The following is a 13696-nucleotide window of genomic DNA, read 5'->3' as shown; positions in this document are numbered from 1 at the left end:
CAGGCAGAGGTATATTCACGACTTGACCAGAAGAGCCAGTGACACGTACAGTCCAACCGTCAGGGCTGAGGCCAATAGAAGAGTCATGCGGTGAAGAGAATAATGTCAAAGTGACGCTTTTGATATTTGGCAGGTACTCTGCGTAATATGACAGAGGTTCCCGAGCCGGAACCATGACGGCGGTGTTTGGATTAGTTGGCGCAAGATAGACTGCGCATTAACCCATTTTTACAGAAAATCGTTGATGATTTATAACAGAGATGGCAAGCTGCTAAGCAAAGAGATCAAATATAAACAAAATGGGAGATGCAGTAACATTCAGTGGTATCGAAGGGTAGATCTACCTACTCAAAAGACTGGTGCCAGAGTCAAACCCGGGGTTGCTGCTGAAGCTCCGACATTCTTCCGAGTCACAGCTACAAGAGTGCCAGGCGGCTTGGGAGAGCACAAGACGGCTCGAACAACGTGACCAGTGGGAAGCTAGATGTCTACCATGACAAGAACAAAGGTATGAAATACAAGCTACATAATCGCCTCGCTGTGTACATAGATATGCCTACTTTTCCTTCTTCGTGTCCCCGCCTGCGGACCCTTTCAGATGCTCAGGCATACCAGGAACAACGCCTCTGCGAATACAATCGGCCACTGCCAGGGGTAGTCCTTGTTCTGTGGTGATGACGGGTCTGTAGCCAAGTCTGCGCTTGGCCTTGTCGATGTTGTAGTATCTGGTCATGCAGCTGAAATTGACCTTTGTTCTGGTCAAGTTGGGTGCGCCCAGCCTCAAGAGCCAGAAGATCCATTCCATGGCGGTGGCAATGAACAAGGCCATGCCCTTGGAGATGTGCCAGATGCTGCTCGGGGCGGTCTGGTCGCCGGCATGTCGCCAGACGGACCTGGTAAAGTCCCAGAAGTAGATGGGAGAGTCATTGGTGATGAAGAAAGCCTCTCCGTCGACCTTTTCGTGTTCGAGAGGTCTGGCTTGGCCTTGCTCTTCGCGCTCGAGTGTGGTGAGGAGGGCAGTGGCAGCGAGGTGGTGCGCGTGGGCAACGTTCTGGTTGTCGGTGAAATCGAAGAGGTTTGTGTTCTCGCCGAGCTGGAACTTGGTCTGACCCTTGTAGTATGCCTGGAGCATGCCAGGAAGGACCAAGAGATCACCCACGCCGTAGATGCCTGAGGGTCGGATGGCGCAAGTCAAGAAGCGTGGGTGGCTTGCGGGACGATTTGCTTCGATGACTGCTGTCTCCGCGAGAGCCTGTGAAAGACAGAAAATCAGCAAAGGGGCTTCATGGGAACAAAGATAAGACAGATGTTACCTTTGTAGTGGTGTAGTACTCGGGCTGGGTGTCGCCTATGACAAGAGGATACTCCTCGTTGGCATTGACCAGGTCAGTCTTGTTGTCGCTGATGACACTCGCACTGCTGGTGTAGACAAAGGCCTTGACTCCAGCTTCCTGGGCGATCTTGAGGAGGTTCTTGGTTCCATCGACATTGACCTTGTACATGATCGGGTGTGGAGAATCAAAGCGCGGGCTGGCAGTGTGGATGACCACGTCAGGCTTGACCTCTGCGAAGATTTTGGCCACTGCAGCCTCGTCAGTGAGGTCTCCAGAGTGGTACTGACATCCTTGAATGGGCTCTGCCGGGGCGCGAAGGTCTACAGTAGAGATTTGGGCAGTGGCATTGCGCTGTATGAGTTGGGCGATGATCTGAGAGGCCAGTCCACCAGACCCTCCAGTGACGAGGACTTTGCCCAGCGACTTTGAAGCAGTCACCTTGCGGGCGGATCCCGAAGCAGCAGAAGACATTCCGGAAGTTCTGGGCGATGTTGATTCTGGAGATGACTACAGTACCTAGAGTTCGAGGGTGGTTTTATGGTGCAACACAGCAGACATGGCGAGCACGAAAGCACAGTTCCCCAACGGGTAAGGCGTAGTGTGTAAGGTACCTTGAGACCCTGAGGTCGTCTCCGCCCTGTGGGGTTTCGGATTCTGACAAGACATTCTGCCGGCGTCTGGATAGGTACTCCACCGAGTCTGGAGTGAATTGTCAAGTCATTCTTGTTGTTCAATCCATGGATGTCGAGTCGGGAAGGATATAGATAAGGACGAACGTGGCAGGGTCTTGTTCCTGGCGATCAGCTGCATATTTTTATCTGGTATTGGTCACTGAAACTGTACGATTATTTTGGCAATGGACCGACTCTCCTAGATCTAGTGACTGTGATATACCGAATGTGCCTTTCTCATTCGTCATGTCGTAGTATTATTGTATCCCGATGGTGTACAAATCACTTGCCTCCTAGCTTTACATTGCAACAATTACTCCACGTATAGCGATTCTGTATAAGGTATGTTCAGGGAATCTGCCAAGTCGACAGAGATATGGTTAATCTTTAGTTCCTGTCCCTAAGGTACCTTACTTGTATGAATTCCCCCGCATCGTCATCACGTTTATTCCGCGACTGCCCAAACACTGACATACAGTACCTAGTTTGGACACAACGACGCTGCTCCTTCCTTACCACAGACCTTTTCTCAAGTGACACGATGCCCTTTCCCTTTGTCCTGCCGACAATTGGTTCTTCTCCTCTGACCCAATATCTGGCATCCTCGACACATCCATCGCTGCCATTCACTGCGACGACACATCGCTCTGTGCTTCGAGATGCCCTCAAGAAACACAAGCGCCTCCCCACCGCCTCTCAAGCAAGCAATCTACCCACCGTCCAAGACGCCCTGAACAATTACATCCCGTACCTGCTGTTGCTGGACGCAGCTGTGGACAAACAGCCCATACATGGCGAAAGAGTAGACATGCAGGAAACAAGACCTCTCGAGCTGGAATGGCGTCCGACACTGTCACGCAGCAGCGCCGGACGAGGCGAGCCCGAAAGAGTCAAAATCACCAGGATCCGCGACGAGCTGGCCTTTGTCCTGCAGACTCTGGCTTATGTTCAAGTCCTCCAGGCGCGCTCTCTCCTCTTCTCTCTCTATGCTGCATCTCCTCCACCTTCACAGGAGCACAGGGCGGGCGCCATAGCCACGGCCATGAAGTTCCTCCTCGACGCGAACAGCATCCACAGCTACTCCCTGTCACTCGCTGCTGCTCTGCTGCAGCCTGTGCCGCAAGTAGCGCATACATCGGCATCACCAGTCACCTCTCCTTCGCCTTCTGTCACACCGTCTGCTCCGGCAGATATACTCCCGTCCACACAGTCCGCCCTCGCGAGTCTGGCATTGGCCGAAGCCACTCTGATCACCGTCTCCAAAGATGATCCTTATGCTGCTGCAGTAGTCGAAGCCCGAAACAAAGAGAGCAAGGAGTGGATGATCCGCGCTCCCTCGATACCCAAAGTCCGCGCTCACCTGTTCGCGAGACTGTGTCTTGCCTCGGCCGACCACGCCGCCAAAGCATCTGCGCTGCTGGCCCAAGCAGGCGCAAGACTGGACGACTCGCTGTTGAAATACACCGACGACTTTAAGAGAACAGCCAGAGCCAAAGCAGCGCGCTTCTTAGGCATCGACGCCGAGATTGCTGGCAAGACTGGCGAAGCCATCGCGTGGATGCGCGGCGGTCGGAAAGAGCTGGGCTTCATCACTTCATCCGCAGAAGAGGCAGAGAGTGGGAAACGCAGAGGACTCAAGGGCCTGAAGCAGTCATGGGCGGAGAAGCGAGAAGATCGGATCATCTCCAGAGGAAATGTCGAATCCTGGGGCTTGGACGCTGGCAAACTGGAGGAAGGACGAGTGCTCGAATGGCTCGAAGGCAAGTGGAACAGAGAAAACGACACTGTCAGTGTCCAGATTGTTGCACCATTCGAGCCCCTTCTGGCTGCCATGCCGTCTGGCAGAGAGTACCACACCCTGAAGACCTACACTCCTCCTGCGCTGGACGGTCACGTCTTGGCCAGTATGCGTGCTCCACCAGATCCAGCTCAGCATGCTTATACTGCTACCGAGGCAGACAGTGGCGATGAAGCAGATTATCCGCCTGTTGAGCCAGTCGGTGCTTTTCCTGGTACGGGCACAGAGTACCGCACGGATAGCCCTGCCTACTACTGAGCCTCTCTCGGATTCCACCCTTATGGATACAATGTTCACGAATTGCACGAAAGCAAGGGAGAATTTCGCTTCAGGTGCTGAAATAGTACAAGATTTGCATACATGGCAGTCTTCTACCGACACTAATACCATACATTCATCATCGTCATCTTGTCATCAGTGCCAGTACCCACCCCAGCCACCACCGTGCCCCCATTTGCAGTTCAAACCCAGCGATTCAATAATCTTGGGGAAATACGGGGTACCGAAGCCCGTGACGGCATCCCAGCCAGATTTGGCAGGGAACCCCATTCCACTGCCCAAACCAGCGCATCCGGCCGAGCTACCACTAGTGACGTCGGTAAAGGCCTTGTAGCCACCGCCATACAGCCAAGGGTTCAAGAAACCCAGAGGACGTCTTCCGGCAGCGATGAGTGCATCGTTGACGAGCGAAATGACGCCTGCAAAAGTAGGCGCCGCGGCAGATGTTCCATCGACCAGAACCAGCGAGCCGTTCCAGATGGTGGTGAAATTGACTCCCTGCGCGGCGACGTCAGGGTAAGCTCTACCCTTTGCGTTGTAGAACTCTGAGAACTCCCCATCGAGACCGGCGACGTAGGCGGGCACGACACCGTTCTGGTAAGCGGGCCGAGAGAAGTAGTTGCTGAACCCACCGCCGCTGGTGAAGGGAGTCCTGAATCTGCCATCGTAGGCTGCAACTTCAGGGTTAAATTGGTATGTCGCTCCCACGGCAGTGACATATGGGCAACTCGCAGGGAACGCAGGCAAGAACATGGAAGTGTTCTTGCCGTCGTTGGAGAAGCAGTGGCCGTCGGCACCCACTCCGTAGTCGCCGGACGAAAAGATCAGAGACACGCCCTTTGCGCCTAGTTGAGCGAATTCGTTGCACACACGTCGAGCGTAGGCTTCGGGGACCGTCTGCTCGTCGTCGCCGTAGGATGTCGAGATGGTCTGGGGCACGTCGGAGGAAGGCTGAGACAAGACATAGTTGACCCATGCGAGGTAAGGCTCGTTTGTGTCGGACGCCGTGAAATCGTCCGGGTTGAAAGGTGGAGAGCCGCCGGTGGTGTAAGCGGTCAGAGGCGTAGGCCAGTCGATTCCGATGATGGTCTCGGCATCCAGGTTTCCTGTCACACGAAGTCAGCTCTCCTTCTCCCTATTCTTTCGTCTTATCAAAAAAATAACCTTCAACATCGGTCTCAGCCTCCAGCTGCGTCTCATTCAACACTTGATAATCCGCGCCGCCATCAATAACATCAAATTGAAACTCATAGGCAGCCTTGACAGCCTCCGGTCTATACCTCTGCAGATAAATCTCAATATCAGACCTATTATTGCTCTCACCAAGGTAATCACACAGCCCGACTTTATTCGCGCCAGCGGCTCTAGGCTCGTAACTAATCGTGCCGTACAGCGTGCGCAGACACAACGGAGTCACGCCGGAGGTGTTACACACTGCGCCGACGGTCGGGTTGGAGAAGTACTCTCTGTGCAGCTCGACATTAGGCCCCAGACGCGTAGGAGGGTGGACAGTCTGCTTCATGGCCGTGGGCCGGAAGAAGGACGTCGTGGGCTGGATCGTGTCGATGTGCTCGTGCAATTCGATCGGAAGACTCCATGCCGGGGCGCGGACGATTCTCAATCCCTCGTTTCCATCGTCGGCCGTCTTCTCAAACACAGAGTACTCCGTGTCCAAGAGTGCTTCGATCTGAGCTATAGGCAGGGACACGGTGATCCAGTCTTTCGCCGGGCTGTAGCGTAGAGAAGAAGTCGGGATCGAGGACGTGGATAGCCATGAGTGCACGAGCGAGAGAGTTTCGTCGCTCGGGGACACGAGGGAGTGGATCTCCGAGTCGCTGAGGTGGGAGCCGTAGGCTTCATGGGTTGGGTCCGAGACTGCGGGTTTTTTGGATGTCAGTTTTAGTCGCTCGATTGGTTCTGGAAAACATTGAAGTCAAGTGCCATTACTATAGCCTCCCTCTTATTCCATTCTCTGTCCCTGATGAACACCAACCAATTCCGCCCCTTCCCCCTACCACCCTTCAGAATAAACCCCATCCCCGCTACCAAGAACCTCGAGAACGAGAAGAAAAACGGACAAACCTTCAAAAAGCCTCCTCTCCAACTCCCCAAAGCCCCTCTGCTTAAGTCCAATCTTCAGCTCAACGACATGCTCGCCCGGTCCACGACCCACGTTCTTCCACTGTCTGGGCACCGCGATCGAGTCTTTGAGCGCGAATGGTGTGCGTTTGAGTTCGTGCTTGACATCAGCAACAGAAGAGGAATACACAGGGATCGGTTCAGCTCGAACAGCGATCAGTGTGGCGAGCACTGCGGAGAGGGAGAGTGTGGGGAGAAACATTGCTTCTGATCTTCTTTTCTCTCTTGCGTGAGTCGAGAAAGAGAGGGGGGAGAGAAGACGAGAAAAGGCAGCGAATGCGTTGCCAGACCTAGCCTTTTATACAGTAGGTACACTACCACTACCGATCACCGTCAATCACATAACATCATAATCTACAGTGAATGTATCAGCTATAAACCTCGGATAAGATCAGTGTCGATGCTCCAGCACTATCACGCGATAAATAAAGAATACTCGGGCAAAAACAAGGAACCCAACCCGAATGGTAAGAAACATGGCAGACAACAAGGAACCGCGCGAGGATGCATGTAGAAGGCAGATAAACAATCCGACCTGCGGCAAGGCGGAGTGGATGTAGATCTGCAATATATTGTGCCGTAGTAGAGTATGGCGATCATGCCGAGTAGAGCAGAGCAGAAGCTTCGTCGTGCGTTGCATTGCATTGCATACTGGGCCTTACTCTACAAAGAGTAGAAAGGGCAGGTCGGAAGGGCAGGCGTGTGGGTCAGGTATGCAAGGTCCCGCGGGGGGGGCTATTTGCCGCTGTTTCCTCGGGCTACTACCATATCCTGCTGTGGTTCTGGCCTGCGCATCGGATGTATAAAACAGATCTGAGACACTGGTCTCTGCATGTTCTTTCCTCACGTCTACGCACTTCGTGTATCTACACATTGCACTCCAAGACTGCGTTAATGTACAGGGTAGGGCAAGGTGATGTGACGTGCAAAGTGCCAGGCGCCTCCTTGCGTTCCGCTGCTTGTGACTCTCGCTCTGATCCGACTGCTTAGTTTGGTCTAGTCTAATCTTGACTTTAGTCTGGTTTCTTGCATATCTATAGTACCACTGCTGGCTGCAGGTCGGTTCAGGTCGAGTCGAGTCAGATATCGAAAAACACAAGCCAGGCACAATGATAATGATTGACCCAGTGGGGCGCGCCATGCATATAACATGGTATCTCATGGCGTTCTGGACGATAGCGATACACAGTACGGTACTATAAACATGCACCTTCTGTTTCCAGCTCTTGTACGCGCTTCCCTTTTCCTTCTTCTTTTCCGCAGTGCAGTACGGCAAGGATTATGTGGCTTCTAGCACGATATTAATACGATATGACAGTAAATACAATGCAAAGCAAAAGCGAAAGGTAAGTGTAGCGTCCACCTCGGTTTGTCAAGCAAGATACCTTATGCTCCACTCAAGTCCCTGTCTATCTATCTAGCTAGCGGCTTTCCTACCCCACAAGAACCACACCTCGGCTCTGTAGAAGAATGCTTGATAGGAAACAAAGTTGTGGAGTCGAGCTTGATTTGTTCTCTCGTACCTTATTCATCGTCAATCCTTAACTTGGTTTCTGAGCTTCCTCATGCGGATTAGAGTATCCTCTCCATGCTGGCTGAGGTACTGTAGGCTCTTTCGCCTTGGATGGCTTGAGAGTCTATGAGACTCGTGCGGTCCGGTGCGTTGAATGATATTGAGGCTTGGTCTTGTTGCTTGTGATCTTCGATTTGGCTATGCACAAGAGATGATCCCACGAGACTTTGATAAAGTTGCATAGAAGCACAGGGAGGGAGCTGCAGGTACTGTGTCCTTTGGACCTTCTCGGTATCAGAGAGCCGATCGGCTGCGGATCTTTGGATGTTGCAGTTCGTCTTGATTGCGATGAAGATTGTTTACTCAATCATGACGAATGGAAGATAGGCTTGGCGGGAACGAGGACTGTCATGTGGGCATTGCCTTGGGGAAAATGATGTCCGATGGGATGGAAAATTGTAACAGCTGGATGGTTTCGATTTGATGACTCTATCGGGTGAATGCATTCCGTCGCTGAGAGGTCTCCGGAATGGAGCTACAGGATGGCTTTCGAAAGATGCCATCACTTACTTCACATATGTCGTCTCGCTGAGTCTGAGCGAATCGGAATGAACGCTTATTCAGATATATTGTCTTGAAAATGCCCCAAGTGCCATATATCTGGTGTCATTGACTCTGACTCCATCGATGTTGATGTGGTCGCAGTCCCAACGGCTACTTGCAGCGTACAATACTGTCAAGACCTTGTCTAAAATTTAATAAGGCCATGCCAGAGCCAAGCTCCCATCAAATGCGCTGCAAAAGTAGTTACACAAGAACGCAAAATCGTTCATCGATCCCGCACGTCCTGTCTGCAGGCAGCCGGAATAGGCAAGCAAATGAAACGCTGAAAGCTCATAACTACTACCTCTGCTGCACTCTCGCAGCTCTGCATCATGTTCTCACAGACACCTTCATCATCATACCATCATATGGCTTCGAGGTAATCTGCCTGGTCTGTAAAAGAGGTGTCAGTAATAGTGCAAAAGATATCTTTGGTCGATAAATAACTCACGTTGAACATGGGACTTTCGATCTCATATTGTTGCGTAGCGTCGTCCAATATCGCGCTGCCGTCAGCATTTCTCTTGATCTGTCCAGCTCCCGTCTTGTGAAAGTCGTACCGCCTCACGACAAGTGACAGAATAACTCGGGCCTCTAGATTCGCGAGTTCCTGTCCGATACAATTCCTTGGCCCTCGCTCAAAAGCACGCCACGAAGACGGCGGAATGGCCTTGCCTGAGCCAGTAGATTGCTCGTTGACAGGATTCTCTGCAGCATCCGCAGACGTGTCGACGTCGCCCAGCCAACGTTCAGGCATGAATACATCAGCAGTTGGACCGAAGACACCCTCGTCTCGTTGAATAGCAAAATGCATGTTGTACAAGACCATTCCGTCGAGACAAGCCTTGCCTCCGTCTGGCAGCTTGACAAAGAAACCGCCACCTCTTGAAACCAAGCGAGCTGTCGCAGCAGGCGGATAGAGTCGTAGTGCTTCCTTGATGACTGCAGAGGTATACGCCATCCTAGGAATAAGCTCGTCACCCCTGGAGCGAAGCATTTCTGCTACAGCCGCGGCATCAGTATCGGACCCAAAAACTTCGTCATGTTCTGCCCGAAGCTTGGCCAGAGCTGAGGGTGTACGTGAAAGTTCGTAAAACATCCATTGAAGCAAGATACTAGTGGTGTCGTGTCCTGCAAAAAGAAATGACTTGAGCTGATCAGCAGTCTGCGACAACGCCAGATCATCGAGGTCTTGGGTGTCTTGAAGACTCAGGGTCAAAACACTCCGGGTTTTCCTATCTCTGGCTACTGTCGATGCTGCTGCAAACTTTTCCCTTATCAGAAGTTTCAGAGCTCGGTCGACGACTTTACTCAGGCGCATACGACGGAAGTAGTTCAAGGGATTGAAGAATACGAATCCCTCTGCACCTGCGATGGTGTATGTGTCGACTAGTTGGCGATAGAGTTTCACGAGTTCACTCTGCTGTGCTTTCGGCAGCTGAGCGTCGAGTTCAACATCCATGACCACAGCTCCGATAATATCAAAGGTCAGGTTGGTACACAGTGGTTCCATCGAGAACTCCTGTCTGGATTTCGCCAGAGCGTCCAGATTCCGAAGAAACAGCTGTGTCTTGTCAACGATGCGAGGGAGCAGAGTCATCAAGTGACTGGGGGCAAAGCCAGCATTGTATCGCTTTCGAAGCGATTTCCACTTCTCGCCCTGTGAGCTGATGATTGAGTGAGGGCCGATGATAGGTGTCAGAGCGCCCATAGTAGGACTCTTGGGAGTACTGTATGGAAACTCTTTGCTGCTCCTAGAGATCTGCTCGGCTACGTCGTGACTAAACACTAGGCACATGACATAGAAAAATGGTCGCATATCGAGAATCACAATCGGAGGACACCCGATCGACTGTCCGATCTGGCGAAAAACATAATCTTGCTTCCACCATGAGCTGAAGGTTTCGCGATCTGAACCACTCTAACTCACCTATATGTCTTCGCACATCTCCCTTCTTGTAAAAGTCTCCGATGGTGGCAAGGTGGCCCCAGATCAGCGACGGCGGCGTTCTGGGAAGATGTTCATATTGCTTAAAGCGGAGTTTGTACAAGTAAGAATAGCCAGCCCATATGAACAACGGCACAGCTGCTGCGGCCAAAGGATATACATGCAGCATCATTGCGATGAGTGAGAACAGGACACTATCGTTGACCAAAGATGAGAATATCCATCCCGATAATGTCTACCTTGTGTTTGAGGAGCGCAAACCGGGTTGTTCTTCTATGATCAGTGGATTGCTTGACAGCTTATCATTGGACGCCGCTGCTAGTGCTGATTTCTTGGCATGACAATGTCGCTCGCTTAGAGGTACTTGGGTACATTGCCTCGCTTGTGCTTGTGCTTGTGCTTGTGCTTTCGAGGTTAAGGTAATTATCTAAGGTAAGGTATCATAGAGAATAAGTGTCATGCCACTTTCTGCTGCCGCGGTCACTCCCGGTATCATGAACCATTGCATTCTCTTCGGTGCACGTAGCGCCATAGACGACTAGTAGATCATGTGCTGCACCCTTTGCAGGGAAGTACCCGCGAGCCATCCGATGACAGGGTTGTCTCAACACATCCCACAAGATGTTTGGTAAGAGGAGCCGCAGACTGGCGGTGCTACTTTTGCCAACACAACCCTTCCGCACCACTAGTGCCAGCAGACCTATCTCGTGTCATTCACGTCAGCAACTGCATATGACGAACGCGATGGGTATACATATTGCGAGGTCCAGCGAACATCAACATCGTCTCGTTCTCCTTTCACTACCATTGCGTCCTTGAGCCAATATAACGACCATCCAATTCATCTGCGCACAATCTAAGATCTGCTCATGCACGGCCCATAATTGTATAGTGCGGCGGTGTATAATATAGTCACGCCTCATTGCCCTCGTACGCTGCCACGAGCATAGGACTGTAGTCGGTTACTTGACAATTACCTCGGTAGACATGAGCCTCGACTTCTCATAATAATAACCAAGAAGCTGGTGGATCTTGGCTGCAAAATTTCACGCTCGCGACGATATGGACTCATCCCCTGCTCCTGCTGGTCTCCAGGCTGTCCTTATAGTAGGCGCAGGACCCACAGGCTTGCTCTTAGCTCTCTGGCTCACAAAGCTGGGTATCCCTGTGCGCATCATTGACAAATCCTCCGGCCCTGGCGAGACGTCTCGAGCAGTGATAGTCCACGCTCGCACCCTCGAATACTACCGACAACTTCGTATATCAGGAGACGCCCTCGCGCATGGGTCTACTATCAAAGGTATCGGTATTCATCGTAGGGGAAGACTTGTGGGTGGCCTGAATTTTCGAAACGCCGGCGCCGGGCTCAGCTATTTCCCTTTCGCTTTCACATTCCCCCAAGACCAACATGAAAAAGTGCTGGTTGCCCAGCTGGCAGGAATGGGTGTATATGTGGAGAGACGGACTACTCTAACTGCGCTCGAGGAGGACGATGGCGGTATTTTCGCAACATCGCAAGATGCAGATGGACTGGAGACGACTTTCCATGCTAGCTGCCTTGTCGGCTGTGACGGGTCAAAAAGCACCGTAAGAGAGCTCTCAGGTATAGCAATGCCCGGCGGAACGTACGACCAGCGCTTTTTCGTCGCAGACGCAGACGTGAGAGGAAAAGCGGCAGAGTTCAGCATGAATCCTTGCTTCACAGGCACCGACTTCTGTTTAGTCCTACCACTACCCGCAATGGGATCGACGCGCTTGATTGGCGTTGTGCCAGACGGCGTCGACAGAGAGGATGTGCGATTTGAACACGTCGAAGCCGCAGTCAAATACAACACAGAGCTCGAAATCGACCACGTCCGCTGGTTCGCCACATACCGTGTACACCACAGAGTAGCAGAGAGATTCCGGCGCGGCCGCGTCTTCATCGCCGGCGACGCAGGCCACCTACACAGTCCCGCTGGCGGACAAGGCATGAACACGGGCCTCGGCGACGTCTCAAATCTAGCATGGAAACTAGCAGCGGTGCTCACGAAGCGCGCAAACCCCGCTCTTCTGGACACTTATGAACCCGAGCGAATGGCGTTCGCGCACTTGCTCGTTGATACCACGGACTGGGTCTGGTCAGGTGTCACAAATCGTGGCTGGTGGGGCTGGTTCGTCCGCATCATCCTGCTCCCTCGAATTCTGTCATTCGCGCTCTGGTTCTCCGTATCACGACGCGCAGCATTCTCGCGCGTCTCGCAGATCATGATCGAGTACCGCGCCAGCGAACTAAGTCAAGGAGGCAAGAAAAGCGCCAAGATCCAGCCAGGCGACCGACTACCGTGGGTAGAGTTTGACGACGGGACCGACAATCACGCGATGCTGGATCTGTTGGACTGGCAGGTCCACGTGTACGGCGGCATGTCGCCTGATCTACGCAAAGCCGTCGATGCACTCGGTATCGTCTGTCATGAGTATCCGTGGACGAGGGAAGTCGCGGCCAAGGGCTTCGTCAGGCATGCGCTGTATCTCGTCAGACCTGATGGGCATGTGGGGTTTGTGGACACTAATGCTTCCCCTGAGGCTTTGGAGGAGTATCTGGATCGATGGGAAATTGAACTTAGGAGATGATGCGGGTCACAGCACGGTTTGGAAGGGGGATTATCTCGGCTCAATGAAACATATTTTTCAAGAATCAAATTGCCAGGAACTGTGATCTCTGGCTTCGATCGTCGCTGTTTCCACTGCAGTCTCGATATTTATGCCACGTCTAGATGGCTGCGCAAGCATACGTAACATCACCCAACTTTAGATTCTCCCCCCCCCCCCCCCGATTTCATCCCCCTACCCTGCATCAAGCGCAAACCGCCACTTTGCCTCCCTCTTTCCAAATCTCAACCCACAGAAAACCTTCCCCAAAAACCCCCTAAGCCTCTTCCCCCTCTCCGCCCTCCATATCCCTCCCCTCAATCTCCGCTTACATTCCCGCTCACTCAACCTCTCGGTCCCTATCCTTCCGGCCACGATCTCTGCTTCTGAGCGAACGCAAACTCTTTTATGCACCTCTGCAAAAGAAGAGCCCATGAATTCTGCGTATTTGATCCCTGGACATGTGGCTGTCGGGAAGGTATCGCAGGAGGGAAGTTCCCTTTCTGCGGGGGTGTGGTGGAGAAATTCATTTTCTTTCGGGTTTGAGTTTGGCTCAGAGGGGATTTGGGGCTGAGGGAAAGGGGTTGGTAATGGGGAAATGAGGTTGATGTAGACGCTTGGTTGCTTACTTGGTGAGTAGAGCGTGAGAGACAAAAGGACTGTGAGGGGGTGAGTGTTTCTCGTGTCCGCTGCAGATGTTATTCTGAGCGTATATCTTCATGTGAGAGAGCAATTGGTCGGATCTGTCATTGGTGAGCGTGATGTCAGATGGGAAAGTGA

The 13696-nt window shown here is 52.4% G+C and overlaps 5 protein-coding genes across 5 annotated transcripts; 2 read left to right on the top strand and 3 right to left on the bottom strand.

The window, feature by feature from the left end:
* Window positions 1-556: 556 nt before the first annotated feature.
* On the bottom strand, window positions 557-1805 carry AAFC00_007304 (uncharacterized protein; the record flags this gene model as incomplete). The annotated part of the gene is made up of 2 exons (XM_069347384.1): window positions 557-1252; window positions 1314-1805. The coding sequence occupies 2 exons, from the start codon at window positions 1803-1805 to the stop codon at window positions 557-559; spliced, it is 1188 nt and encodes a 395-aa protein (XP_069201990.1).
* Window positions 1806-2546: 741 nt separating this feature from the next.
* AAFC00_007303 (uncharacterized protein) lies at window positions 2547-4061 on the top strand (the record flags this gene model as incomplete). The annotated part of the gene is made up of 1 exon (XM_069347383.1): window positions 2547-4061. One exon carries the CDS (start codon window positions 2547-2549, stop codon window positions 4059-4061), a length of 1515 nt encoding a protein of 504 aa, XP_069201989.1.
* Window positions 4062-4217: 156 nt separating this feature from the next.
* Window positions 4218-6423, bottom strand: AAFC00_007302 (uncharacterized protein; the record flags this gene model as incomplete). Its single annotated transcript, XM_069347382.1, has 3 exons — window positions 4218-5188; window positions 5247-5957; window positions 6165-6423. The coding sequence occupies 3 exons, from the start codon at window positions 6421-6423 to the stop codon at window positions 4218-4220; spliced, it is 1941 nt and encodes a 646-aa protein (XP_069201988.1).
* A 2244-nt stretch (window positions 6424-8667) lies between these two features.
* On the bottom strand, window positions 8668-10454 carry AAFC00_007301 (uncharacterized protein; the record flags this gene model as incomplete). The annotated part of the gene is made up of 3 exons (XM_069347381.1): window positions 8668-8730; window positions 8789-10215; window positions 10268-10454. The coding sequence occupies 3 exons, from the start codon at window positions 10452-10454 to the stop codon at window positions 8668-8670; spliced, it is 1677 nt and encodes a 558-aa protein (XP_069201987.1).
* Window positions 10455-11347: 893 nt separating this feature from the next.
* AAFC00_007300 (uncharacterized protein) lies at window positions 11348-12898 on the top strand (the record flags this gene model as incomplete). The annotated part of the gene is made up of 1 exon (XM_069347380.1): window positions 11348-12898. One exon carries the CDS (start codon window positions 11348-11350, stop codon window positions 12896-12898), a length of 1551 nt encoding a protein of 516 aa, XP_069201986.1.
* Window positions 12899-13696: the final 798 nt, after the last annotated feature.

This window comes from Neodothiora populina (genome assembly GCF_041146345.1).
Source record: "Neodothiora populina strain CPC 39397 chromosome Unknown canker_contig_9, whole genome shotgun sequence".
In the NCBI taxonomy this organism is placed as follows: Eukaryota; Fungi; Ascomycota; class Dothideomycetes; order Dothideales; family Dothioraceae; genus Neodothiora; species Neodothiora populina.
This window is presented reverse-complemented; position numbering and strand designations above follow the sequence as displayed.